This window comes from Vicugna pacos, chromosome 1 (genome assembly GCF_048564905.1).
Source record: "Vicugna pacos chromosome 1, VicPac4, whole genome shotgun sequence".
In the NCBI taxonomy this organism is placed as follows: Eukaryota; Metazoa; Chordata; class Mammalia; order Artiodactyla; family Camelidae; genus Vicugna; species Vicugna pacos.
Window position 1 is genome coordinate 3,804,783 of NC_132987.1, and position 25,303 is coordinate 3,830,085.

The following is a 25,303-nucleotide window of genomic DNA, read 5'->3' on the forward strand; positions in this document are numbered from 1 at the left end:
CACCAATTTATATTCCCACCAGCAGTGTTGGAGGGGTCCTTTTTCCCCACACCTTCTCCAGCATTTATTGTTTGTGGACTTTTTAACGATGGCCATTCTGGCTGGTGTGAGGTGCTATCTCCTTGTAGTTTTGATTTGCATTTCTCTAACAGTTAGTGATATTGAGCATCTTTTCATGTGCCTGTTAGCCATCTGTCTGTCTTCTTTGAAGAGATGTCTATTTTGGTCTTCTGCCCATTTTTTGATTGGATTGCTTGGTTTTTTGATACTAATCTGTGTGAGCTGTTTGTATATTTTGGAAATTAGTCCCTGTCAGTCACATCATTTGCAGATATTTTCTCCCATTCTGTAGGTTGTCTTTTCATTCTGTTGATGGTGTCCTTAGCTTTGCAGAAGCTCTTAAGTTTAATTAGATCCCATTTGTCTATTTTTGCTTTTATTTCCATTGCTCTAGGAGCTGGTTCAAAAAATATATTGCTGTGATTTATGTGCAAGAGTGTTCTGCCTGTGTTTTCCCCTAGGAGTTTTATAGTATCTGGTCATACATTTAGGTCTTTAATCCATTTTGAGTTTATTTTTGTATATGATGTTAGACAATGTTCTAATTTCAGTCTTTTACATGTAGCTGTCCAGTTTCCCCAGCACCACTTATTGAAGAGAGTGGTTTTTTGTTTTTTCATTGTATATTCTTGCCTCCTTTGTTGTAGATTAATTGACCATAAGTGCATGGGTTTATTTGGGGCTTTCTATACCTCGTGGTAGTTTTGATTTGCATTTCTCTAATAATTAGCGATGTTGGGCCTTTTTCATGTGCCTGTTGGCCGTCGGCGTGTCTTCTTTGGAGAGATGTCTATTTAGGTCTTCTGCTCATCTTTTGATTGGTTTGTTTGTTTTTTTGATACTGAGTTGTATAAGCTGTTTGTATATTTTGGAAATTAAGCCCTTGTTGGTTGCATCATTTTCAAATATTTTCTCCCATTCCATAGGTTGTCTTTTTGTTTTGTTTATGGTTTCCTTTGCTATGCAAAAGCTTATAAGTTTAATTAGGTCCCATTTGCTTATTTTTGCCTTTATTTCTTTTGCCTGGGTAGACTGCCCTAGGAGAACACTGCTACGATTTCTGTCAGAGAATGTTTTGCCTATGTTCTCTTCTAGGAGATTTATGATGTCCTGTCTTATGTTTAAACCTTTAAGCCATTTTGAGTTTATTTTTGTGTGTGGTGTGAGGAAGTGTTCTGACTTCACTGATTTACATGCTTCTGTCCAGCTTTCCCAACACCACTTGCTAAAGAGACTATCTTTTCTCCATTGTATATTCTACCTCCTTTGTCACAGATTAATTGACCATAGGTGTCTGGATTTATTTCTGGGCTGTCTGTTCTGATCCACTGATCTGTGTGTCTGTTTTTGTGCCAGTACCATGCTGTTTGGGTACCGTAGCTCTGTAGTGTTGTCTGAAGTCGGCAGTTGGGTGGGGGGAGATACCGCCAGCCTTACTCCTTTTTCCTCAGAGTGGCTTTGGCAATTCTGGGTCTTTTGTGATTCCATATAAATTTTAGGATCATTTGTTCTAGATCTGTGAAAAATGTCCTGGGTAATTTGATAGGGATCACATTAAATCTGTAGATTGCCTTTGGCAGTATGGCCATTTTAACAATATTAAATCTTCCAATCTAAGAGCATGGGATAGCTTTCCATTTCTTTGATTCATCTTTAGTTTCATTTATCAGTGTTTTATAGTTCTCAGCAAATAGTTTTTCACCTTGGTCAGGTTTATTCCTAAGTATTTTTTTGGACACAATTTTAAAAGGGATTTTTTTTTTAACTTTCTGATATTTCATTGTCAATGTAAAGAAGTGCAGCAGATTTCTGTAGGTTAATCGTGTAACCTGCTACCTTGATGAATTTGTTTATCAGTTCTAATATATTTTGTGAGTATTTTTAGGATTTTCTTTATAAAGTATAGTCAGTATGTGTCATCTACATATAATGACAATTTTATCTCTTCCCTTCCAATTTGTTTTCCAGTTTGGATCTCTTTTATATCTTTTTCTTGTCTGATTACTGTGGCTAGGACTTCCAATACTATATTGAATAGAAGTGGTAAGAGTGGGCATCTTTGTCTTGTCAGATTTTAGGGGGCAGGGTCTTAATTTTTCACCATTGAGTGTTATGCTGGCTGTGGGTTTGTCATAAGTAGCTTTTATTATGTTGAGGTATGTTCCCTCTACCAACTTCCATAAGAGTTTTTATCATGAATGGATGTTGAATTTTATGAGATGTTTTTTCTCCATCTGTTGAGATGATCATGCGGTTTTTGTCCTTCCTTTTGTTGATGTGGTGTATGACTGATTGATTTGCATATGTTGAACCATCCTTGCATTCCTGGGATGAATCTGACTTGATGTTAGTGTATGATCTTTTTTATGTGTTGTTGGATTCAGTTTGCCAATGTTTTGTTGAGGATTTTTGCATCTATTTTCATCAAAGATACTGGCCTTTAATTTTCTTTTATGGTAGTGTTTTTGTTGGGTTTTGGTGTCAGGCTGAAGGTGGCTTCATAAAATAAGTTTGAGAGCGTTCCCTCCTCTTCAGTCTTTTGGAGGAGTTACAGAAGGGTTGGTATGAGTTCTTTACACATTTGGTAGAATTCCTCAGTGAAGCCACCAGGTCCTGGACTTCTGTTTGCAGGGAGTTTTTTTTATTACAGATTCTATTTCACGTCAAGCAGTCAGTCTGTTCACATTATCAGTTTCTTCTTGATTCATTGTTGGTGTACTGTATGTTTCTAGAAACCTTTCCATTTCTTCTAGGTTTTCCATTTTGTTGTCATACACTTCATAGTGTTCTCTTTTGATTTTTGTATTTCTGTGATACTGGTTGTTATTTCTCTTCTTCCATTTCTAATTTTGTTTGTGTCCTCTCTCTTTCCTTCTTGGTGAGCCTGGCCAGAGGCTTGTCGATTTTGTTTATCCTTTCAAAAAACCCAGCTCTTGGTTTTATTGATTTTTTTTTCCTTTTTCTTTTTAACTCTGTTCTATTTATTTCCTTTTTTCTGCTTGCTTTAGGTTTTGTTTGTTCTTCTTTTTCTAATTCTTTCAGGTGGTCACCCTGCCAGGGGTGCAGGTCCTATTCCGATTCCTTTCTTTCCTTTACGTCCTACCCGGGTCCATGGCAATGCTTGCAGCTTTGGTTGTATACCATCGTCTGCCAGAGTTCAGTAGGTGTTCTGGGAGAATTGTTCTGCGTGTAGATATGGTTTTGATGTATCTGTGGGGAACTGAGCCCCGAACCCTTCTACTCCCCCGTCTCCATCTCCCCCCAGGGCATTTTTTTGTCTCCCCCGTGTGGTGATGTTCTGTACTGTGACGGTACATCTCCATTTTAAGCTGCTGAGCTGCTGTCTCTGCGTCCAGACAGGTCTTACTGAGGGATTTCTGAACCTGTCCAGGGCTTTTCCTTTGCTGCCACTTGGAAGTAACTTTGGAAGTGGGATATTTCATCCACAAACCAGGTTCTTTTTCTAGTCCTCTTGCCTTTCTTCCGTGTTCAGGTTCCTCTGAATCACTGGTTTTCTATCCAAACAAAATCTTAGTGTCCTGGAATGTCAGTGATACCTGGACCTGCCTCTGAAAAGCTTGGCAGCTGTTTTCTCTGCTTCATGCAGCTTTTTAAAGAAGTGATAGAGTCCTGAAATAAGGAGATACCTTGCTCACGTATAACTAGGTTTTATGAAGAGAAAAGAGTTCAAGTTCAGCATGTGTTGGGCTGATGTGTGGCCGGGACAGGGGTGAGGCACAGGTGGTAACAGAAGAAATTGAGAAATGATATTAATGAAGGTTCCAGGGACTGTAGCCTGAGAGGAATGAGTCTCACTTATGTCCAGAAATCGCATCTACCCGTGGGCTGGATTTGCCACATTTGAGATAACACGGGAATGTGTCCTTTAAACAATGTCTTCCCAACAGTTTGAGTTGTGACATTGTTAGAAGAGGAATATAGTTTCCTAAGTTGATGCTTTAAAATAAGACAGATACTTTTTTGGATTTACAAGCACTTTTTTTTTCTGAATCAGTGTAATCAGCTGTAGACACACCCAGCGTATATTGAGCACAGTCTGTAACGTCAACACTCCGTCCATAGCTCAGAGGAAACTTTTAAAAAAAGGATAATAGTGTCCGTTTCAGGGAGTTTACAGTCTCATTGGGGAGAGAAGACTCCTGTATTTGCTTAAGTAGGAAACAGCCTAAGATAGGATACTATTTATGTAAACTAATGTAATACAGATACAAACTTTAAAAGAGAAGTAGCATATAACTGAAAAAGTGTGCTCTACACTGGAACTTGACACAACATTGTAAAATGACTGTAACTCAATAAAAAAAAGTTAATAAATAAATATTCAGAGTACTCAAAAAAAAGAGAGGTAGTAATTAAAAGGAGACAGAATTACTAAGTGCTGGATACTTTGTGTTTGTTACATCATTGAGTCTTCACAAAGCTCAGAGAGTGAATGACCACGCAGGGCCCACACAGCTGATGAAGTTGAGCTGGAGTTGGGTCCCATTTCATTTGGGCTCCAGAGTCCCTGCTCTTTTCATTGCTTCAGTCTTCGCTGAGAGACCACCAGCGGAGGACAAAGCTGAAGAGGCTCTGAGAGGAGGAGGAGTTACTGGGATCAGTGGGCCTCCCAGGGAGCAAATGCATTTCCGGGTGAAACTGAGTAAGGTTATTTAGGGAATTGTGACAGGAAGGACTGGATCAGGGCCACAGATACAGGGTACGAGTACTGGGAAACGGAGGCCGAAGTGGAGAGCAGAGCAGGCTCTCAGGGAGCAGGGGACACTCGGTGCTCTGAGGCATCCCTGTCAGGGGGGCTTCTGTGACGGTGGCAGTGTTGTGTCTGTGCTGTGCGACACCATAGCTCCTGCTGCACTTGGTCCTTGAACTCTCGAAGTGTGGCAGTGACTAAGGAATGGGTGTGTAAGCCTAATTTAACTGTAATTTAAATAACCACACGTGGTTAGTGACCACCATCTGGACAGCGTAGCTCTAGAGATGGGTATTTATTTATAGTTTTTGAGCAGGTACAGGACACAGGGAAGTGCTGATTAAAGAATAGAAATTTCAAATTGATTTCGAGGGAAAAGAATTTATAAGTATTCAAAATGCAACCTCACTTTAGAGAATGAGATAACTAATTAATAAGAATATGGTAAAACTGTTTTGCAACTCATCTCCTGACTTTTTTAATAGGGGCTGCGATTTATCCAGTTGAAAAATCCTTGGAGTCATTTACGTTGGAAAGGAAGATATAGTGAAAATGATGTGAAAAACTGGACCCCAGAGTTGCAAAAATATTTAAATTTTGATCCTCGAACAGCTCAGAAAATAGACAATGGTAAGTATGTCTTTTAATTTTAAAACTTTGATCTTTAAATAAATGTTTTCACAGTGTGAAGTATACTAAACTGGCTTAAGGCATTTATCATTAAGGTATTTTTTAATTAACAAAGCCATCTAATTTTTAGGAATATTTTGGATTTCATGGGATGATCTCTGCCAATATTACGATGTGATTTATTTGAGTTGGAATCCGGCTCTTTTTAAAGAATCAACATGTATTCACAGGTAACTTTTTTGCTCATTTCAGAATATGCTTTATAGTAGTCTCCCTTTTTCCATTTAAGATCAAATTGTTTGGGAAGGCTAGCATTCTCTGTCTTTTTGTCATGGCCACAGAGGACTCTCATGTAATCGTTTTCTTTATGTGCTTCTTGGTTGTGCCAGAAATTTAGAGGGGAAAAAAGACAGAAAACCTGGTAACTTCGTGAAACACAGCACTTTTAAAAATAGCAGTCCACTTTAGCTGTAATGAGAAATGTAACTACTTTCTTTATTGATTTTATCTTTTAGTACTTGGGATGCTAAGCAAGGCCCTGTGAAGGATGCCTACAGTCTGGCCAACAACCCGCAGTACAAACTGGAGGTGCAGTGTCCACAAGGCGGCGCTGCCGTCTGGGTTTTGCTTAGCAGACACATTACGGACAAGGTGCGGATACCTTTCTGTGCCCTGAACGAGAGCTCTTAGATGTAATTAGGCCGCTGTGCGCGAGATGTCACTACCACGAGCCTGTCTCACTTGTATCAGTGGCTTGAAAATAGTGTTTTCTTAGATAAAAGAGTATTTCCCTCTAAGGAAATTGATAGTTTGTAATTGTACGCTTAAAATCTTGCTCAGAAATCACCTCTGAAGAAAAACATGAGCGAGTTTATGCTTTTTAGTGAGGGTTTTAGTGTTGGTTGTATCTGCTTTAGATCTTAAGAATATTAACATTAAAAGGGGGTTTGGAAACTTTGACTCCTGACTCTATAAAGGATACCGTAATTCCAGTGGCTTCAAAGCCTTCGTTAGTGTGTTGCTTCCTACACTGTGGTTACCTATTGAAATGACAGTTTAATTCAGGCATTTTTTATAGCACTAAACGGAAATGCTCCTAAAATTAGAAATAACCTCCTCCGCCCTCCCTCCCCACCCCACACACACAGGCAGGAGCGTTTCAAGCCCGTTTTCCTAACCACAGTGGACTCTTTGTGCTTTTAGGATGATTTTGCAAATAATCGAGAATTTATCACAATGGTTGTATACAAGACTGACGGGAAAAAAGTTTACTACCCAGGTACGTGTCCGTAAACAGACATTCAAACAAACACTGCAATTCTGTTTACATGATTAAGTGGAAAATGACAATTTTTTGTAAATAATATACAGACATTGATAATGATAATTATGCTGATAGACTAATAGAAACTGCTCAGACAGGTGGGTGGGTATTTATGCTCGTGTGTTCTGATTTGTTTTAAACTGGGAGACCCCCTGGAATTTGGGATTTCCACACTCTTGCACATTGCTGTCAGCGAGGGACCAGCGCCCCCTCTGCCCCTCCTCCCACAGCCGCTTTGCCGAGAACCCCTCCCCTGCCCACGTGCGCCTTCTGCCCTGTTCTGTGCAGTGAGCGTGATTAAGGTCCCGCTTATGTTACTCCCTATGTGACCATCTCTGCCAGGCAAAGGGAATCTTCCCTCTGCAGGTCTCCTTGGGCGCTTAACATGCTGTGTTTGAAACCATTTTGCTTTCACAGTAAGAAAACTTTTCTATCATTATGACATGATAGGAACTGTTAAGTTTATGTTCTAGTCCAGGAGACAGATGAGCAAAAATAACCCAGATAGTGATATGTGCGTGTAAAGAAGTAAGTAGGGTCACGTGTTGGTGATGCTGGGTGACGCTGAGGGGTGGCCGTGGAAGGCCTCTTTGAGAAGGGATATGAGGGACTCTGAGTGACAAAGAGGAGTCAGTCACGCAAAGAACTGCACGTGCTCCTAGTGCAGGGACCCTGAAGGGAGAAGACGGCGGAGCTTCCTGGGCCGGGAGGGAGGCCAGCGGGCCGGGGAGTTGTGGGTCAGAGCAGAGGGGAGGAGGGCTGGCTTAGGTCACAGGGCCCAGAAGCCGCAGGGAGGGGCTGGGTCTTGCTCTGAGTGTGGCGGAAGGCCGCCGGAGGGCCTGGGTCAAGAGAGGGACGGGGCCTGGTGCTTTTTTAAGAAAATTCTTTGTAGAATATGTTGGAGGGGACAGAAGTGGAGGAGGCGGGGGGGCCAGTGAGGGGGTTTTACTCACATGGGACATGGAGGGTGGAGGTGGAGATGAAGAGCCAGCAGACTGGGGCTTTGGTCGGGAGGTCAGGACTTGCTGAGGTGACCTGGGGCAGAGGGGGCTGAGAGGTACCCCCGGTTTTCTGGCTTGGGCACTAGAGGGCGTGTGCGGCCTTCACTGAGGTGAGAGCGTGTTGCTGGGAGCAGGTGCGCTGTGGAGTAAAGTCACAAGTTAGCTTTCGGCTGTGCTAAATCTGAGACCCTGTTAGCTTTCCAGGTGAAGGAGCGGAGAGGAGCGGGGTCCTGGGGTGAGGTTGAGGCAGGTGGAGGAGGTGAGGGATGAGAGGACTGCGGGAGTCCCACGTGGAGGGGCTACGGGCTCAGGACAGCCAGGACCGGGCTCTCGGACTCTCGCACTTTAAGGGTAAGCAGAGAAGGTACTGCGAAGAGTGTGACCAGCACCTGGTGAAGTCGAGGAAGGTCTCACATAACGGGGGGAAGAGTGTGGCCAAGGCCACCTGTTGCTGTTTCCGAGGTCCAGTGAGATTAGGTTGGAGGTGAGGCTGTTGACCTCGACAAGGACCTTGAGAAGAGAGGTGGGCTGGCGCCCAGTCAGAGTGTCTTCAGGAGGGGCTGTGAGGGGGCAGCAGTTGCCGGGGAAGGTGTGCAGGGAGGTGGGCAGTGGTGGGAGGCGGGCTCAGTCCCAGGAAAGCTCCGCCGTCTCCCGCAGCCCGCCCCGAGGAGGGCCGCCACTCACTCCTGCCAGGCGAGCCACCTAGATTGTCTGGGGTGGGCCGGCACACAGTAGGTCCAATAGGAAACAGCAAGCGAACCTGGCCACATTTTCTGTTTTTCACGGTGGTCATTATACGGCCAGAAAAACACCAGTGCTGGGAGTGTATTCCTGGCAGTCCTGGCATGTTACATGCTTTGAATTTCAGACAACTTGTTACTCTTTTTACTTGGATTTTTTTGTTTTTTAAATACAGCGCTCCCCCTCTTACACATAGTGACTTGCCATTTCAGGGTACTTTCTGGTCTATAGTTTCACTGCCATCACGTCACCCTGCGGTCAGGCAGGGCTGCCTCTTCCCCGTCTGACAGGGGAGTAAGCCCAGCGTAGGTCAGACCTGTTCCGGGTCCCAGACGCACCCGTTTTTTCCCTCTTCACACTGGATCACACCACCTCTAAGCATGCGAGACTTACTGCCTATTTGAGATACTACAGTGTTAAGTTTTTCTACAAATTACATTATAAATATTCAGTGTTTGCAGCGTTCATCTTAAATGATACATAATTAAGATGCGTGAAGTGATTTTATTGTTATCAGCCTTGATTCGTCAGGCTGTCAGAATGTATCAGGCAGCCTTGTTGGTAATAGGAGAATATTTAACCTGCATATGCACGTGGCCCGGATAACTGGGTGGGGGAGCAGAGATAAAACGTGCTGTGTTCCTACCACAGCCCACGCAGGTGTGCACGTGGTTTTAAAAGGAATAAACTATACCAGGTAGATCAACAGGGATCTCAAAAACATAGTGGGAAATGAAAGCTATGAAACAGGACAGGTACTGTCGGTTTTTTCAGATACAGAGAAGTCACATGTATCATAACTTTTAGGGAGGTGGGTGTGAAAGTAGGAAACGATGCCCATCAGCTCCGTCCGAGCGGAGTGGAGTCAGATGCAGGGGTGCTGGTTATAAAGAAGCAGGTGTGACCAAAAACTGTTCATTTAATTCTCAGTGGTGGGGAATATGGATACGTGTTTATATACTTCTTTGTATCTTTTTAAAAATTTTCCTCAAAATCAAAAAAGAAGCTAATCCTGACTTTAAAATCCTCTGCTAGAGAGACCACAGTGCAGGGCAAAGGGCAGGGATTAACGCGGCTCACTGAGAGCATTCCGGCAGACTGCGTCCTGCTTAGTGGTTACTGTTTAAAGCTTTAAGTTATTTAATTTGTAAAGCTTTTCATTGAAATTGTAATTGTTTAGTGCCATTATATTTTAAAGATAGAATTAAGGGGATGTCCATCCATTTTCTTTTCCTGCCATCAACCATAAAACTTAAAAACTGAAGAAATCAAGTCCTGTCTTCTGTAACCCTGTTTGTTTAATTGCAGCTGACCCACCTCCATACATTGATGGGATTCGAATTAACAGCCCTCACTATTTGACTAAGATAAAGCTAACCACACCCGGGACCCATACCTTTACGTTGGTGGTTTCTCAGTATGAAAAACAGAACACCCTGCATTACACTGTCCGGGTGAGTAAGCCGCCTGGCGCGCCCGGCGGGGCCGTGCGGTCCGAGGCGGGCTCTGCTCTGTCGGTGGGACTGCCTCTGGTTATTTCTGAACCGGATCCCTGTCTGTTGCTGTGTAACAGCTCATTTGTAAATGATGGGGACGCTTCCTACAGAAAACGATGTTTCTCTGAATGACATTCCAGATGAGCATAGTGGTCTTGAGAGCTTGGTCCTAAGGGGATGTATGTTGGACTAGAATTCACAGAGCAAGTGGTGCGACCTCCTTTGTCTGTGAAAACGAGGACTTGGAACCTAGTGGAAGGAACTCAACTGCCTGGAAACATACTGCTCCCGTGAAGCTGGGCTGGTCCTCGTAATTCTGCTCTGCCTAGATTTGTTCGCCCTGCGTCAGTTACAGCAGCTCAGTTTGAAGAGATTTTAGTGATGAAAAGGGCACGAGGGAGCTGCTTTCAGCCTTCGTTCTTCAGAGCAGAAGCCAAGGCCTGGAGAGGGTGTGACTTGTCCCGAGTCACACGGTTGGCATCAAAGAAGCCAGGACAGGAGCCAGGCTGCCAGCAGAACCATGACCTTCCTCTGTGCCAGCTGATTTTGTAGTCTTCCAGAACATTCTCTCATCATGTCAGTGTTTTTATAAGATAAACTTTATCACTGTAATAATTTTTTTTTATTCTAGGTGTACTCAGCATGCAGCTTTACCTTTTCAAAGATTCCCTCACCATACACCGTATCGAAACAGGTGAGAGAAGTTTTCTCTGGGTCATAGTCTCATTGAAATCTTAGCACTCCATTTGCTTTTTCTCCTCTTCCCCCCCTCCCCGCCACGTTTAACACTTTCTTGTAAGATAAAGGCATCTGAGGCTGGGCAGGAGTACCAGGGAAGTGTGGGGAGTCTCCAGGCTGGGCCGGATACGAGCCCGTCAGTGGGCAGCACTCGGTGGTGCCGTGGTCGGTGGGGAAGGCCGGGGGTGGATCTCGTCAGGAGGATCTCAGACGGACTGCAGGGTGGGCTGTGTGTGTGGAGGGGGCTGGAGGGCGAACCCCCGGCAGGGAGAACTCGATGGTGGCCTGGCTCCCATGGGGAGGGAGAGGCCCGGCCGCCGTTGGGGGAGGGGATGTGGCCAGAGTGGAGCGCTGCTTTTTAAAAAATTTTTTTTCAGGGTGCAGAGAGATTTTGTCTTCAAAGTAGAATTGGAGAATGTGAAGCTTTGTTAGCACAGAACCTTTGTTTTATTAGATCAATGGGAAGTGGAGCGGTCAGACGGCTGGAGGATGTGGCAATTTTCAAGAGACTCACAGAAATAACCCCATTTACCAGTTCCACATAGAAAAGCCTGGGCCATTACTGATTGAGCTGAGAGGACCGAGGTTTGTGACAAGTAACTTCCTTACATGAAGAATGTTACATTAGAATGAGCTTCTCATGGAACAGGGCCGGGTTTTGAAAGAGACATACATGCATGTGGACACTTGATCTCTCATAAAGATTCGGTATTGCAGGGGAGGGGGGCAGGACACTGTTCAGTAAATGCTGCTGGAATAATTAATATTAGGGGCCACTTCAAATCTAAGTCAGTCCCAGGAGGTTACAATACAGGAGTAATAACCTCAGGGTAAGGAAAGATTTCTGAAGACACAGCACACAAAAAGATTTGTAGATGTCCTACATTAGTGAGAAAAAAGTCTGCAGTTTTGTTTTTGTTTTTTTTTTTGAGGGGAAGGAGAGATAATTAGATTTACTTATTTTTTATTTAATGGAGGGACTTGGGGATTGAACTCATGACCTCGTGCATTGCTAAGCATGTACTCTGCCGCTGAGCTCTGCCCTCCCCACTGCTTTTAAAAAATAAAACCTTGAACAGGTATATCATAAGAGAGAATCCAAATGGTCAATAAACTGACCAACAATTTGAAACAACCCAAAGTTTCATGAGTGGTATTAAGATTATAAAAGTCAGCCAACAGAGGCCACGTAACAGTGGAAATAAGAGCTCCCCGCAGTATGGTGGGTGGGTCTCGGGGGCCAGCAGAATGCACGCTGTGTGACTCCACCTGTGCGAGGCCAAGACGAGGTGCCTGGGGTGCACGCCTCGGTGCGGGACAGCGGTCGCCCGACGGCTCAGCTCCGGGGCCGCGGGGCACGCAGGACGGGGTGGTGCTGACTAGGGTGTTTGTTCTCTTCACAGGTTACTTGTTAAGTCACATAGTTGCTTGATGTACATTGTGTTCTATTTCACAATTTTAAAAGGTTTCAAAAATACAGAGAATAGAGGTAAAAATACTACTAGCTTCCAGATAAAACTAGGCTTAAAAGAAACTAATAATCCTTTCGATAAGACTGAGCTATTTTTCCGCAGTCCTTTAAAACCCTTTGCCACTTTGATAGGTGAAATATGGTACCTGATTGCCCTTCTGTATGTAATTTCTAGGTAGATTGACCAGGTGAAACTGTTGACAGTGTGGATTTTTTCCTTTGCTCATATATTTATCTTTTTGCCCATTTTTTCTGTCGAAGTTGTCATTTTTTCTTAATTGTAAGCGTGAGTAAGGGTATGAATGTAAGGGTATTAACTCCTTCACATATTTGCAGGTACTTTTCCTAGATTTTTGTCTCACAGAGAAAAAAAAAGTTTTTTCATTTTAAAGCAATCAGGTCTGTTCTGCTTTATTTTGCTGGGGGCAGGAACTCTCACCCTAATGTCAAATACATTTTCACCAGTTTCTTCTAGTACCTTTATAGTTTTATTTTTTACCTTTTTAAATCCACATGAACTGTATTTGATATTTGGTGTGAAATGCAGTTTGAGAAGCAGCAGCAGTGACTCCGCTCTCCCTCTGCCAGGCAGTACAGCGTTGGGTTTGAAGTCGTAGCAGTTTCTGTGGCGGGAGACCCTGGGCCCCACGGCTTCCAGAGGAAATCCAGCGGTGACTACAGGTAAGGCTGGCGTTTGGATCATCTGCTTTATCCTTCAGTGTTCGTGGCGGCGGCTGCTGTAAACCTCGCTCTCATTTTCCCTGAACGTAGGTGTGGGTTTTGCTACCTGGAACTGGAAACGATACCTGCTGGGATCTACAATATCATCCCCAGTACTTTTCTGCCTAAACAAGAAGGACCGTTTTTCTTGGACTTTAACAGTATTGCCCCCATCAGGACAACACAACTTCAGTGATGGAGAAAGCGCAGCAATTTCTGGATTCTGTACTTAAAGCAACATCAGCTCTTCAGATGAGGACACGAATCTCCAGGACACTGAATACAACAGAACAGAATTAAATCTCTGAAACCATGACTGTGGAATCTGGTGCTGAAGTCGGGGTGTTCAGTGAGAACTGTATATAGTCAGCCTGCGTCACTTAGAAGTACCACTGACATGGTTGTGTACACGTGGAGTGAGCCTGCACTTAGGGCCTGAGTGTAGACAGGAGTAGGAGAGGAGGCTCAGCCAGCGCTGGGGGGTGGGGGTGCCCTTGAGAAGAGGGAGCCGAGACCAGGCGAGGAAGTGAGGGACGTAGGCTCCTGGGGTGGCACGGGGCTGGGGACACCCCGAAGTGCTTACATTCTGTTTGTCTTTGGCAGAGAGCATGCTGTACGTTAAACCCGCTTGTGTCGTGACCCCCCCGTGCGTCTTGGGCAACTCATTACCAAATGAATCACGTTCCCGTAAGATTTTACTTCTGCGTTATTTATGACTTTCCGTGTTTATTGTTGCCCAGTGGTTATGAGAGGATTAAAGCTTTAATACTGATTAGCGCTAAGATGCGCATGCTTAAGAGTAAAGGTCGTTGGCGTTAGAGCCCTGCCTCCTACTGACTCACGTAAAGAGGACCGATGACAGCAGCAGTCTGACACATCCCAGTTTGGCTTGTGTCGTTCCATTGCGCTGTAGCTCTGCTCTGGTGGGAACGGCTCTCTAAAGAAGGTGCAGTTGAGAATTTCATACGTGGTATTTGGGCTGCATTTGAAAAACTGCTAAGATACTACTGTCTTGTGTAAATTCCCCATTGTTTACATAAAAATCCATTGGAGTAGAATGATGTTCAAGATTTTAAAGATCTAAAAATTACTGTGGAATTTTTCATCTCTAATTATAAAAACTTCTTATTTTGTATTTCTATTACCTTTAATTGAAATAAAATGTTTATACTTATGGAGACTGCATAGTTTAACCTAGAGAAATTGTTTAAAGGACTTCATGTGGTATGTTCCACTTGAAAGAGAACTCATTATTTGCACTAAAATTTGCTTTTACCAAAAAAAAAAAGTCTGTTCCTTCACATTCAGGATGGTGGTAGACGGTTCTACAGATGAGATTTCACTTTGGTAAATATTTCGTGCTTTCACTTTTAGCATATTTTAGGTGGATTAATTTAATTTCCTATGACTCTTTAAAGAAAAAAATCTGAAGAATGTAAGAGATATATTTATTACAGATATACAATTTGAACCTTTTGTGTTGAAGATCTTGTACATGATGTAAAATAAGACGTGATCCCTGCCCTCCAAAGCCCGGGGCGGAGGCCTGTGTGCACAGCGTGCTGTGTCGCGCTGCTGCGTTCTGTCCGCGGCACAGCTGTGAGCAGAGCTTGAGATGGCCAGGCAAGCGCAAGGGTCATTCTGCCTAGACCCATGTGGAAAGAGGAGAAGAGGATCAACAGGGTCCCCGAGTCACTTACTGAGACTCCCGGGTGCCCCGGCAGGAGACCCACGGCTCCGACATCACAGCCTCGGCTCTGCTCCCTGCCGTGTGTCCGCAGCGCCCGCCAGGGGCCTCCTGGCTCAGGCCTCGGGGGTCAGGGTGAGCTCCTCGGGACCCGGGCCCTTGAGAGCAGTGAGAACCCAGAACACCGTGTCCCGCTGTCCCTCGGGGTCAGAAGGCCGCCTAGGACAGAAGACTTGGGCAGCCTCAGGACGTCATCTGAAGTCACGGAGTGAAGTAGACGTTTTTTTCAAGTCATTTTTATTACACTCGAGGTATTAAGACAAGTACAAAATAACCTTGTAATTAGGAGACCGGATCAGTCATTAAAAAAGGAGAAAGCACGACAGGATGAAGAGATTACAAATGACACGCGTGTGAGCTGCCAGCGGGCAGCTTGGATGGGTGGTTTTGTTTTTTCTTCTCGGGATACTAAGTTTTCTTAACAAAAAAAGGACAAATAAAATACAGCGCTCTAAATATGCGTAACCGTGAAAACGAGAATGCAGTCTTATAACACTGACACCATTAGCATAACAGACGCCATTGCTTCTAAAGAACAGCCTTTGCCGACACATGCCTACCCCTCTCCTAGCTTGCAGGAACCATTTCCTCTAAGAAATGCTAGTGCAGCACAACCCTTAAATAAAGTTTTATTTTTAAAGTAACAGCCTACAGAGAAGTCAACACCTGGTCAGTCTAGACAAGAGCGGCGACCCTCGCGCACGTGCACGTCCAAGTCGGTCAGTCCCCTTGGCTGGTCAGATGAGCTGACGCGGTGGCACCTTCGCTCCCACAGCCACAAGTCCCCTTCTGCCACAGGCCCCCGCTGCCCCTGTCCCCGCCCTGGCATTCACCCGCCCCCACCAAAAGTGCAGCTCACAGTAACCTTTTCTAGAACAGGATTTTAATTCATGTCCCAGCAAACACACTTTTGTTAAAAGCCCCCTCTGAAAACCAGAGGTAATGAACGTGAATTGTGTTCTTGGATCTCTTTTAAGCCTTCGCTGGGTCAAAATGATGTAGTTCTGAGCATCTGAGTTTTGTCTTAGGTTCCTGTTTCCCTCCAGATCCCCTGGGATGGAAAGGAGTGAGCAAGTCCATTTTCCCGAACGAGGCAGGGGGAGGCGGGGAGAGGGAGCCGTTGACCCCAGTGGGCTGAGCTCCCCGACCCCTCTCCTGGCTCGAGGCCCTTCCCGGGAACCAGTTATTGCTTCCGCGACCCTGACAGGTAATGTCCCAGCCCACCTGCCACGACAACTCCGCGGTGAAAAACTCACCAGCCCAGAGCCCTGCCCCAGAAGAGAACTCTTCAGCCCTCAAGGTCACCGAAACTTCACTAGTGCAGTTTAGAGGAAACGCTTAAGATTTGGCATATATTCAAGGATTATTGGCACGACGTTCTCCGTACAGTTTCGTGTATAAATACCGGTGTGTGCGCGCTGGGGCCCGAGCCCCGCACGGGTCAGCCAACCTGCACCGCCTTGGCGTCGGCGAAGCCCGCGTCCCCGGCCGTGGAGCGCTGGAGGGACAGCCGCCGCATCCGGGCCTCCAGGGCCTGGCCCTCCGCCGCCAGGCCGCTGGGGCCCTTGCCGCCGTCCCCACTGCTGCTGCTGAGGCCCCGGTGCTGGTGGTTGGCTTTGTCACTCGTTTTGTTCTCTGCCCCTTCCGCCCTGTCTCCTGGGAAACGTAAAGACCACCAGTGAGTTCCCGACCCGTCAGCCGGCTCACCCTCCGGGCTCTCCCGGTGCCGCCCCGCCCGGCCTGGCCCAGAAGGTCCTGTCACGGGGCTGCCTGCTGCCTCTGTTCCTCAAGGGCTGTCTCCATCCCTCATCTTCAGAGAGAGGTGTCACACCCGGCTGGCAGCAGGAAACAGCCCTCCCTGTCTCACGGGAGACAGAACCCGGGCTGCCCTTTAAGGAGACTGGTCAGGAGTGGAGGTGGGAGCCACATGTGCCCCACACCGATGGCACGTGCGCAGGGACCCATCCGAGGTCCAGGGGGCGCAGGGAGCTGGCTGCGGGGGCCCTGGGCATGGCCCCTGAGATGGGATGGGACAGCACCACTGCTCACCTCGCTCCACCTCGCACTCGGGGGAGGAGGCCCCGCTGCATTCGCTGCGAGGGCCCAGCACAGGGAACAGTGCCCCGAACTCCGACAGGGACACGGGGCTGGGCAGGTCCAGGCTGCCGGGCCTGATGGCCACGGGGAAGCGCTCGGGCATCTCCAACGGGCTGGTGGGGCCCGAGCTGAAGCTGGACAGGGACTGGGTCTCTGAGTCGTCTTCAGACACAAAGGTGCTGCAGTTGTCATCCTCGAACGCCTCGGAGGCCACTGTGATGAGAGAACAGCTGTCAGCCGGGCCCTGACCCACGGCCCCCAGCACCTCTGGTGGGGGCCCCACAGGACCCAGCCACTGCAGGATCCTGCCACCGTGGACGCCCAGCAGGAGGCACCTGGCCCCCCACTGGGTCCCAGGGATGCTCATGTCCTTACCATCACTCCACAGCACCCCCCCAGAAGTCACTGTCACCAGACACTGCCTGGTGGTGGAAGGTGAATTCAGCCACAGATCAGGGCTTCTCTCCACCCCAGTCCCCAAAACAGGCCCCCACGTGCCCGGGAAGAGGGCTGGCCTGTGCCATGCATCACAAACAAAGGAGGCCAGACCTGGGGCCGGCTCCTTCCACAGGCAGACCCGCAGGCCCGGACAGCCCTGTGTGACGTGTCTGCTGGGGCCTTTGTCACCTCCCAGGTGACTCATGATCTCATACAAGACACACTCAGCCCACCGACATCACTATTTGCCATGAGGGAATGAAGTTCGTTCACAGAGCTCTGGAGTCTGCCCCGCTTTTTTTGTGGACCAGAAGAACCAAGGCCTAGACATGTCATTCTCAGGGTCAGAAAGCCGCCTCAGCCCGCACACAATCCTATTCCCCTTTCTTCCTCCCTCATCTGTGGAAACAGCCTGCAGCGCCCCAGCGAGAATGCCCATTGATGAGAAGTAATGCTGGGCAGAGAAAGCAAGCTTAGATCATGTCCCACCTCCACGACTCACTGTGTGGCCTTGGTCAAGTTACTTGACCTCTGAGCTTCACATTTCTCTCCACATGGGGCTCAGGAGATGATGCAGACTAAAGTTCTCCCATCAGGGATGCTCAAATTACAGTCTCCTTGTTTCCCTAGGCCTAACACAAACGTTTGTTGGCTGAATGAAAAAAACACCTGAGGGGGGAGCTCAGGGCAGAGCCAGCAGCCAGCATTCCACAGAGGAGGCGAAGGAAGTGTGCAGAGACAGGGCTGATGGACATAAAGGGCGCACGGCAGCCCCTACTATCCATTCCCCAATGGGTGGCCCTGGAAAGAAAGATCCCTGGGGTCGGGCACCACGTGGGGAGTGTCCCCTGAGCGCCCACATCCCTGCACTGGATCCTGGACACCACTCGATGCACCAGACTAGGGACCACCATGGGCCCCGCTTTACCTGTGAAGAAATGGAGACCCAACCTTACTGTCCTGTCCTGGTCATGATGGGGAGGCCAGGACACTAATCCAGTCTAAACCAAAGTCCCTATTCTAGACAATGCTTCTTCCCTGCAGGACTTCTCAGAGCCTTGAATAGCTAATTCGTATCTGGAATCTTAGGGGCGGAGGTGTTACATGCTCCAAACTTGCTGGACCACAGAATCCTGACTCTGGGGACACACAATAACATCTTGAGCACAGTGTCGCACCAAATGGGGGAGGCCCCCGAACAGCCCCCAGGCCCTTCTGTGACTCCGCCCTGGAAGCAGGTCACACAAGCCCAACTCACCAGAAACAGCGTCCGACTCGCCTTTGCCTCCCGACAGGTCCTCAGCGGACGCGCCGCTGCCCTCAGCCCCGACACCGCGGCCCCGGGGCCCCATGGTGCCGGAGCGCCGGCGCGCGTGAATCTCGTCCGAGATGGTCTCCAGGTTCCGCAGGGCCGCCTTGTACTCGCCCTTCGCCAGGGCCAGCTTGGCCTGCAGGTCGTCCACCATCTTCTTCAGCTGCTGCTCAGGAGAACAGGAGGCTTGGTCAGGGGGGCGGGCCTGGCCATGCTTTTGACTGACAGGTTCAAACACTCCGTGCCCACCACTCCACTCTGCGGACCTTCCCAAGACAGGACCGGGGACCGACTCCTCTTCCACAGCCCTCCACGCACCGGACAGGGGAGCAGCCACTGCCCTTGACTCCCAGCCCAGTGACCAACGCAAGCTCTGATACCCGGGAACCGCCACTGGCGGAGTAAGGCCAGCAGGGAGGCGGCAGTGGGTGCCGGGGGCCCACGGAGTCCGCCCTCCAATCACCTGACCCTGGCGCTGCGGGGCTCACTCTTGAACTGCATCCAATCCCCTGGGGGCTGTGAACCCCACTGGCCGGGCCCCACCTGCACAGCCTCTAACTCAGCAGGTCTGGAGCCAGCCTGGGAATCTGCACTGCCAACAGGCTCCCCGGCCATGCGGATGCTCTGGTCCCTGGGGCACGTTGAGAACCACTGACCGAGCACAGTGTGGAAAGGGCGTGCATGCAGATTCAGAGGGAGTCAGAGACCAAGGCCATCCTGAGGCCCAGAGACTCAGCAGAGAGCGTGTCTCTCTTCACTCTCCCCGACAGCAGCGGGGCCAGTTGAAAGCCCACTGCAGAAAGGGGGTCTGGAGTGCAGAAAAGCCCCATCGGCTACAGAGCCAAAGGCTGCACGTACCTCCAGCTGCATGTAGTACTTTGCCTTGAGTTCAAAATATGGCCTGTGGGAGACAGGAAGGGAACCCGTTAGAGCGCTGACACAGCGGCCCCCTACACTGCACGGGGCGTCCCAGGGTGGCGGCTGCGGCCGGCCAGGTCACCCTCCAGCATCTGCTCGGCTTCACGTGGAGGCCAGCAGATGAGGGTGGTGGTGTCCAACTCCCAGGCCCACCGGACGCAGGTGGTCCGCCACGGCCGAGCTGACAGAAGGCCCACCTCAATATGGGAAACCCGCACACGGGCACGCGAGTCCCAGGGCCATGCAGCCTGGCTCGCCCTCCTCTCCGGGCAGGCCAGCTCCCCAGGGCTGAACAGCATGTAAGGCCGAGGAGAAGCTGCCTCGATACACACGCTGCTCGGCTAGGCTCACCCCGGGAGGGAGACACCACCCCTTGGCCGGACAGGGGCTCAAGCTGGCCTCGGGGACTCTGTCCAGGACCAGAGGGATTGGACAGCCTGCAGAGCAGGCCAGACAGGACCAGAAAGGTCAGTGCTCCACTGGTCCCCTGGGCTCCGGGTCGCCCGGGAGACGCTGGCTCTTTCCAGGAACTGGGAGGGGCGTAGGTCTGAGCATTAAGAGGATACAACGCTTCCTCTTGAGCCCTTCACCCTCCGTGAAGCTCGGGGTCTGTCTGGGGCTGGGGGAGCCTGGGCCACCCTGGGTCCTGTCTCTTTGCTGGGAGGCCCAGCAATTGTGAGTGAAGCAGGGGCTTGTCCCTGAGATCATTACTGCAGAGCAATATATCGGAGCTTGGAGAAAACCTCCACTGAAACCAGTCTGGCGCTGTTTCATCAGCTCCTGGTCCACAAAGAGTGGGTGTCAGGGACTCAGCGAGCCCTGGGACGCTGACGGGTAAGCTGAGGGGCGGGCCTCGCCCCCGCTCTCAGCCGCACAGCCGAGGGCACAGCCTGAGGGTCCCAGAGCCCAGCCCCGGCCGCACCCAGCACACAGCCCAGGCCCCGCTCACTTGGACTTGTTGATGGCTCGCTTGAGTTTCTTCTCCAGGTGCCGCATGCGCCCCATGGCCGCGTTGTACCTGGCTGCCGTCTCCTTGTGCACCAGCTCGCTCCTCGTCTTGGTCTGCTCCGCCTCCATGACCTTCAAACGACAGCAGAGGTCAGCCCGGCCAAACCCAGAACAGTCCCTTGTAGGGGTGGGACTTGTCTTTTAAAAAAATTTATTTGAGGGCCTTAAGGGGCAGATGAAGATTAACATTACATCCAAAGAGAACAGGATCACTTTTCCCTATTAATCTATTCTGGAAAAGTCATGTCAGGGAAGATTAAATAGCCAAACTGGCGGAGGCAGTTTGACCAGGCAAGAGAACAAGGAAAAACAAAAATCAAGAGACAATCATGGAACATTCTCTGATTCAGTCGATGTCCACCTGCCCTAAGACACCACCTTAGGGCCCCTCCTGCTCCCACCCTCGGACAGGAGCCAATGGGCTGGCAGTGGCGCCAGCGGGACCTTCACAGACATGGGGACCTGGGCGACCCACGAACCGGGCACGCGCAGCAGGACAGCGGGCACTGGGGACCTCAGCTGTTCCACCCTCTCCCCAAGCATCCTGAATTAGCTGGTGGACACAGAAGAAACCAGTCCAGAAGGGTCCGACTTCACAGGTTTTGAGGGTCACAAAACCATTCAAACAACGGTTTCAATGCTTGAGATATTAAAAAAAAAAAACAATTAAAACAAAGCCAGAGGAGGGAATGAGGGACCTGAGAGAAGTTGGCATGCGGTCCAAACTTGCTCAGATGACCTCAACCAAGACCAAAGGGCCGGGAGAATCCTTCCCTATGCCTTGAACCCCAAAGGTGTCACAGTGACCTAAAATGCACTAAAAACATCCTGAGCTTGGTAGCTCTGCGTCTCGTCTTCAGTCTTAAACTTTAAGGATTTACTGGTAGGACCTTCGTGAACACTCAAACCCCAAGCTGATCAGACAGGAAGACGATGTATCGTGGCGATCTGTTCCCCTGCAAGAGGACTCAGAGCAGCATTCACCTGTAAGGAGCTGCCTGAAAGCATTTTAGATGATCTATGAAAGCTGTGACTTAAGGCGACGGTACAGAGGGTTCCCTGCAAAAAGCAGGGCTCTCAGCAGCTGCCAGCACACGGGCCCTGCCACCCGGCCACCTCTGCCACTTCCTGCCCCAGCTCCCCACCCCACAGGTACACAACCTGCAGTGGAGGAGAGCCCCCCACTCCACTTCCTGCCTCCAAGGAGTCACCCAGTGGCTGCCTTGGTGACGTCTCCTAGGTAACCCACCGGCCCCTCCCCCTGAACCCTGGAATCAGGCATGAACCAGGGGTGGGAAAGAAATGCAGGTAAGAGGGGAGGGTGACACAGGGAGGCTCTGCTCACCCCCGAGGCGCCCAGGACTCCACAAAGGTGAAGGCCAGGCTGAGGGGATCCTGCGCCCACCTCCACACCGCTCCTCCATTTACCTCCATTGTATTCAATTCAGAGCCTCAGACACTGGTGAAGCACCTACTGTGTGCACAGAGGCCTAAACCTGGGCTGCCAGCCTCACAGTGCAGACACCCAGCAGCACCACATCACAGTGGGATTTGGGCTGTCAGGACCATGGCGGCCCAGAGGGGGCCCGGCAGCCGAGGCAGTGCTGGGGGGCTGGGGGGCTGTGGGGCGTGAGGGGCAAGGCACTTTGGACCAAGCGGGGCTCAGCACAGTCCTGTGCCCACTCTCCACGGAATGAGCACCAGGGCGCAGATGGAGCCTCACCTGGCTTCCCGGTCCTTCCCTGAAGCTGCCAAGCTCCCAGGGAATCAATGTCCAGCACTGACAGCCCCCACCCCCCTCTTCCCCAGAAGATGTGTCCCGGGGACAACCCCCAGGCTCTGTGATCACCTCCGGGTGCACTGGCCTCCGCAGATGCTGATGACTAAGGGGTCCCCAAATCCCACAGACCAGCAGTCTTGCCCCTCATGCCCACCCCAGACACCCCGAAACTGCTCACCCATTGCTGCCCACTGGGAAGGTTTGAGGCCTGAGTGGCCAGAAGAGCCCTGGGCAGGCAGAGGGCAGTGGCCTTAGAGAAGGCATGGAGGAGGACAGCAGAGAACGGGGTCCCCAGTCAGCAGCACAGAGAGAATAGGGGCCCAGCAGTGCTGATGGCCCCTCCCGGAGGGACCCCAAGGCCCCACTGACCCTGCAGCCACTGCTCCGCCCAGGCCCTCTGCTCACAGCAAAGCACAGATGTTCAGACAGACGCTTCCTGCAGGACACTGACCAGCACTGAACAGGCCTGCTGGCCGGGCTGGGTCCCATCCCAGCAGAGTGACCTGGACTGACTGGGAGACATCCAGCCAGCCAGGTCCTCTGCCTCGCGTCCAGCTGTCCCAGCCCCTGTCCCCACCCGAGGCCATCCACCCTTGCTGACACCCCTATACCAGAGCCAGGAGCAGGGTCCTCTCTCCCAGGAAGGTGGTTTCACAGGCTCTTCACTTCCAGGTGCTTTCTGGTTCTTCCTGCGGCCCTGGGCGCTAGGGGCCCAGGAGGGTGGCTTCTCATGGCTGCAGGGGACAGGGTGGCACGTACCCACCAGCCCAGGAGAGCCGGCCAGACAGTTCGTGGGCATGCTGGCCTCAGATCCACGCCCCGGGCGGCTCCACACCGGGGCCAGGAGGCGAGACTGACTCTGCTTCCCTTCCCCCTGCAGCTGCTGGTCCCGACAGCTCACGCCTCCCCACGTCCAAGCCTGGTCGTTGTCTTCCTTGCTCTGGTCCCACCACGCAGACGTCAGAGGCGCCAACTTCTCCTTCCTAGGACGCCAGGCCTCCTCTCCCTCCCAGAGGGTGAAAAGCCATCACCGCCCTCTAAGGGCTGCTTCCCGGCCAAACCAGGTGAAGCCGGAGGGGCCCTGCGACCTAAAGCCCACGTGGGCGCAGCAGGGAGGCCCCCCACGCGCAGCCCGCGCAGCTCTGCCTCCCGCCACCGCGGCTCCTGCCGTCCCCTGACCCCGCTCTAAGCGGAGACCTGGCCCCGCGGCCCCGCCCGTGGCACTGCGCGTGGCCTGATGACAGAAGCCGGCAGCAACGTAGCTCAGCGTCCTAGGGTGCTGGCTCAAGCCCTGCTCCCAGTGGGGCTGCCTGCCGTCACCCCAAGTCTGAGGGAACAGAAGGGACACACGGATGCCTTCAGGCAAGGAACGTGGGGAGCCCCGGATCCTTCTGCTATGCCTGGGGTGGGGGTCACGCAGCCCAAACCACCAATTCCTCAAGCTGCCTGGACCTTTCTGAGGTTGGCGTCTTTGTCTAGAGCTGTACGCAGCGCCTTCAGAAGAGGAGGGTGAGCGGAAGCTCCCTTCTCTGGAAGAAACAGGCCTCCTGGAGGATCCGGGAGTCACCCAGGGAGCGATTCCAGACCTTCCGCTGTCTTGGTCCGCCCGCACTCAGGAAGCCAAGCGAGCCAGGCCCGCAGGCCGCGGGGCAGGCTCAGTCACAGGGACGTTCACGCAAAGCCACACACAGACGTCTGCGCCGCCCGCCACGTCCAGAGAGCACGTCCCCTCCAGGCTGTTTTTTTCTCAACAACATGGGGATGTGGTCAAGGTCAGCTTCGCATGGGCTCTGTCTCCTGCTGCTGTCAGTTTCCAACTCTCCTTCCCCAGCAGGTCAGAGAGCCGCATCTCAGGCCCGGGGCACGGGGAGGAACCTCAGGAAGAGGAAGAGCAGCCCTGGGGCCGGGGGCGCCGGGGGGAAGAATCCTGGCCTGGGACTAGGGAGCCTGCTCGTCAGCAGTGGCTACCCTCCTCCACTCCCGACCAAGAAACCCTCGGTGGCCTCAGTGAGGGCACACATGAGATGCCCTCCCAGGACCCTAAGGAGCCCCACGTGACGTCTGGAGTCCAGCGCCGGCTTGTGCACTCCCACAAGTTGCGCACTGCACAGCCCTGAGAAGCACCGTTCCCAACGATGCTGGTGTGAGCTGTGCTCCCAGGAGTTGTGCGTGTGGAGGGCCTGGGAACATCCTCTCCTGGACCCCAGGACTTAAAAAGTAGACAGGGAAAAAAAAAAGCAGAAACATGTTTTGTTCTTTTTTAAAGAACAGATTAAGTGATTTCTGAAATAACTGCTGACTAGCTGATTTCAATCTCAGTCGGGCAGGAAGGAAAAAGCAGGCCTTCAGTTCGTTTCTTGGAAGGAACTACTCTCTTTTTTTTTCATCCTGTCCTTTTCCCCATCTGTCAGGCTGTGGCTTATAAAATTTTCAAGATTTCCAACCTCCCCTTTGGCATTTCCCCAGTGGACCCAGGGAAGCTGCTCCCACCTGTGTCCGGCTCTCCGAGCATCGTGTCCACTAGGGTAGGAGGCCCACGGCCGCACGACCCCAGCCAGGAGCCTGGGACTCCGGGGGAGGCGGTACAGAGTCAATGCAGCTTTGACGAGAAGTCCAAGGCGTCTGTGTGTCAGGCTTGCTATTTAAGGAAGCACACAGCTGTCTAATTATCAGCTCCCCCAGGACTTGAGCCACCAGGGCAGGTGACATTGAAAAGGTTCTATGCCAGCCCTGCAGGCAGCCTCTCGGGGGGTCCAGACCAGGGTTGCCACCCCAACCCCTTACTCGAGCCTCCATCCAAGGCCTCAGAAAGAGCTACCAAAGCCACGTGTCAGCTGACCGCCCCCTCCCCCCAGGCAAACAAGAGGAAGGGAGGCATCCGGAACATCCTGAGTGACTCCTAGGAGCCTAGCAGAGGCACACAAAGCGACAGGTCAGCTGACCCAAGCGCAGTGCCCTCCACTTCTGATTCCGAGCGATGTGGCCAAGGGGCAGGTCACGGGGGCCAGTCAAGGCCCAAATTATGACAGCACCAAAGCCAGGATTCAGAGCTGCTCACCGCCCCCTTCCTGAGCACACACGGCTCCCCAGATCCCAGCACAGCCCGAAGGC

The 25,303-nt window shown here is 50.7% G+C and overlaps 2 protein-coding genes across 3 annotated transcripts in view; one reads left to right on the plus strand and one right to left on the minus strand.

Annotated features, from left to right (window-relative positions):
* CAPN7 (calpain 7) overlaps positions 1-14,070 on the plus strand; it is a 61,588-nt gene extending 47,518 nt beyond the window's left edge. Inside the window, exons 13-21 of one of the 2 annotated variants that reach the window (XM_006205284.4) lie at positions 5,257-5,401; positions 5,532-5,631; positions 5,917-6,052; positions 6,605-6,680; positions 9,776-9,921; positions 10,595-10,657; positions 11,156-11,286; positions 12,761-12,853; positions 12,944-14,070. In XM_006205284.4, the coding sequence (XP_006205346.1) occupies positions 5,257-5,401; positions 5,532-5,631; positions 5,917-6,052; positions 6,605-6,680; positions 9,776-9,921; positions 10,595-10,657; positions 11,156-11,286; positions 12,761-12,853; positions 12,944-13,088 (1,035 nt within the window). In that variant the 3' untranslated portion in view covers positions 13,089-14,070. The remainder of the gene's footprint in view (positions 1-5,256; positions 5,402-5,531; positions 5,632-5,916; positions 6,053-6,604; positions 6,681-9,775; positions 9,922-10,594; positions 10,658-11,155; positions 11,287-12,760; positions 12,854-12,943) is intronic. The other variant, XM_072971335.1, reaches the window with a different exon arrangement.
* A 1,182-nt stretch (positions 14,071-15,252) lies between these two features.
* SH3BP5 (SH3 domain binding protein 5) overlaps positions 15,253-25,303 on the minus strand; it is a 65,273-nt gene continuing 55,222 nt past the window's right edge. Inside the window, exons 5-9 of the mRNA XM_072971345.1 lie at positions 20,354-20,484; positions 19,345-19,387; positions 18,433-18,652; positions 16,689-16,949; positions 15,253-16,295 (exon numbers count right to left, since the gene is read on the minus strand). Of these exons, the coding sequence (XP_072827446.1) occupies positions 16,081-16,295; positions 16,689-16,949; positions 18,433-18,652; positions 19,345-19,387; positions 20,354-20,484 (870 nt within the window). The 3' untranslated portion in view covers positions 15,253-16,080. The remainder of the gene's footprint in view (positions 16,296-16,688; positions 16,950-18,432; positions 18,653-19,344; positions 19,388-20,353; positions 20,485-25,303) is intronic.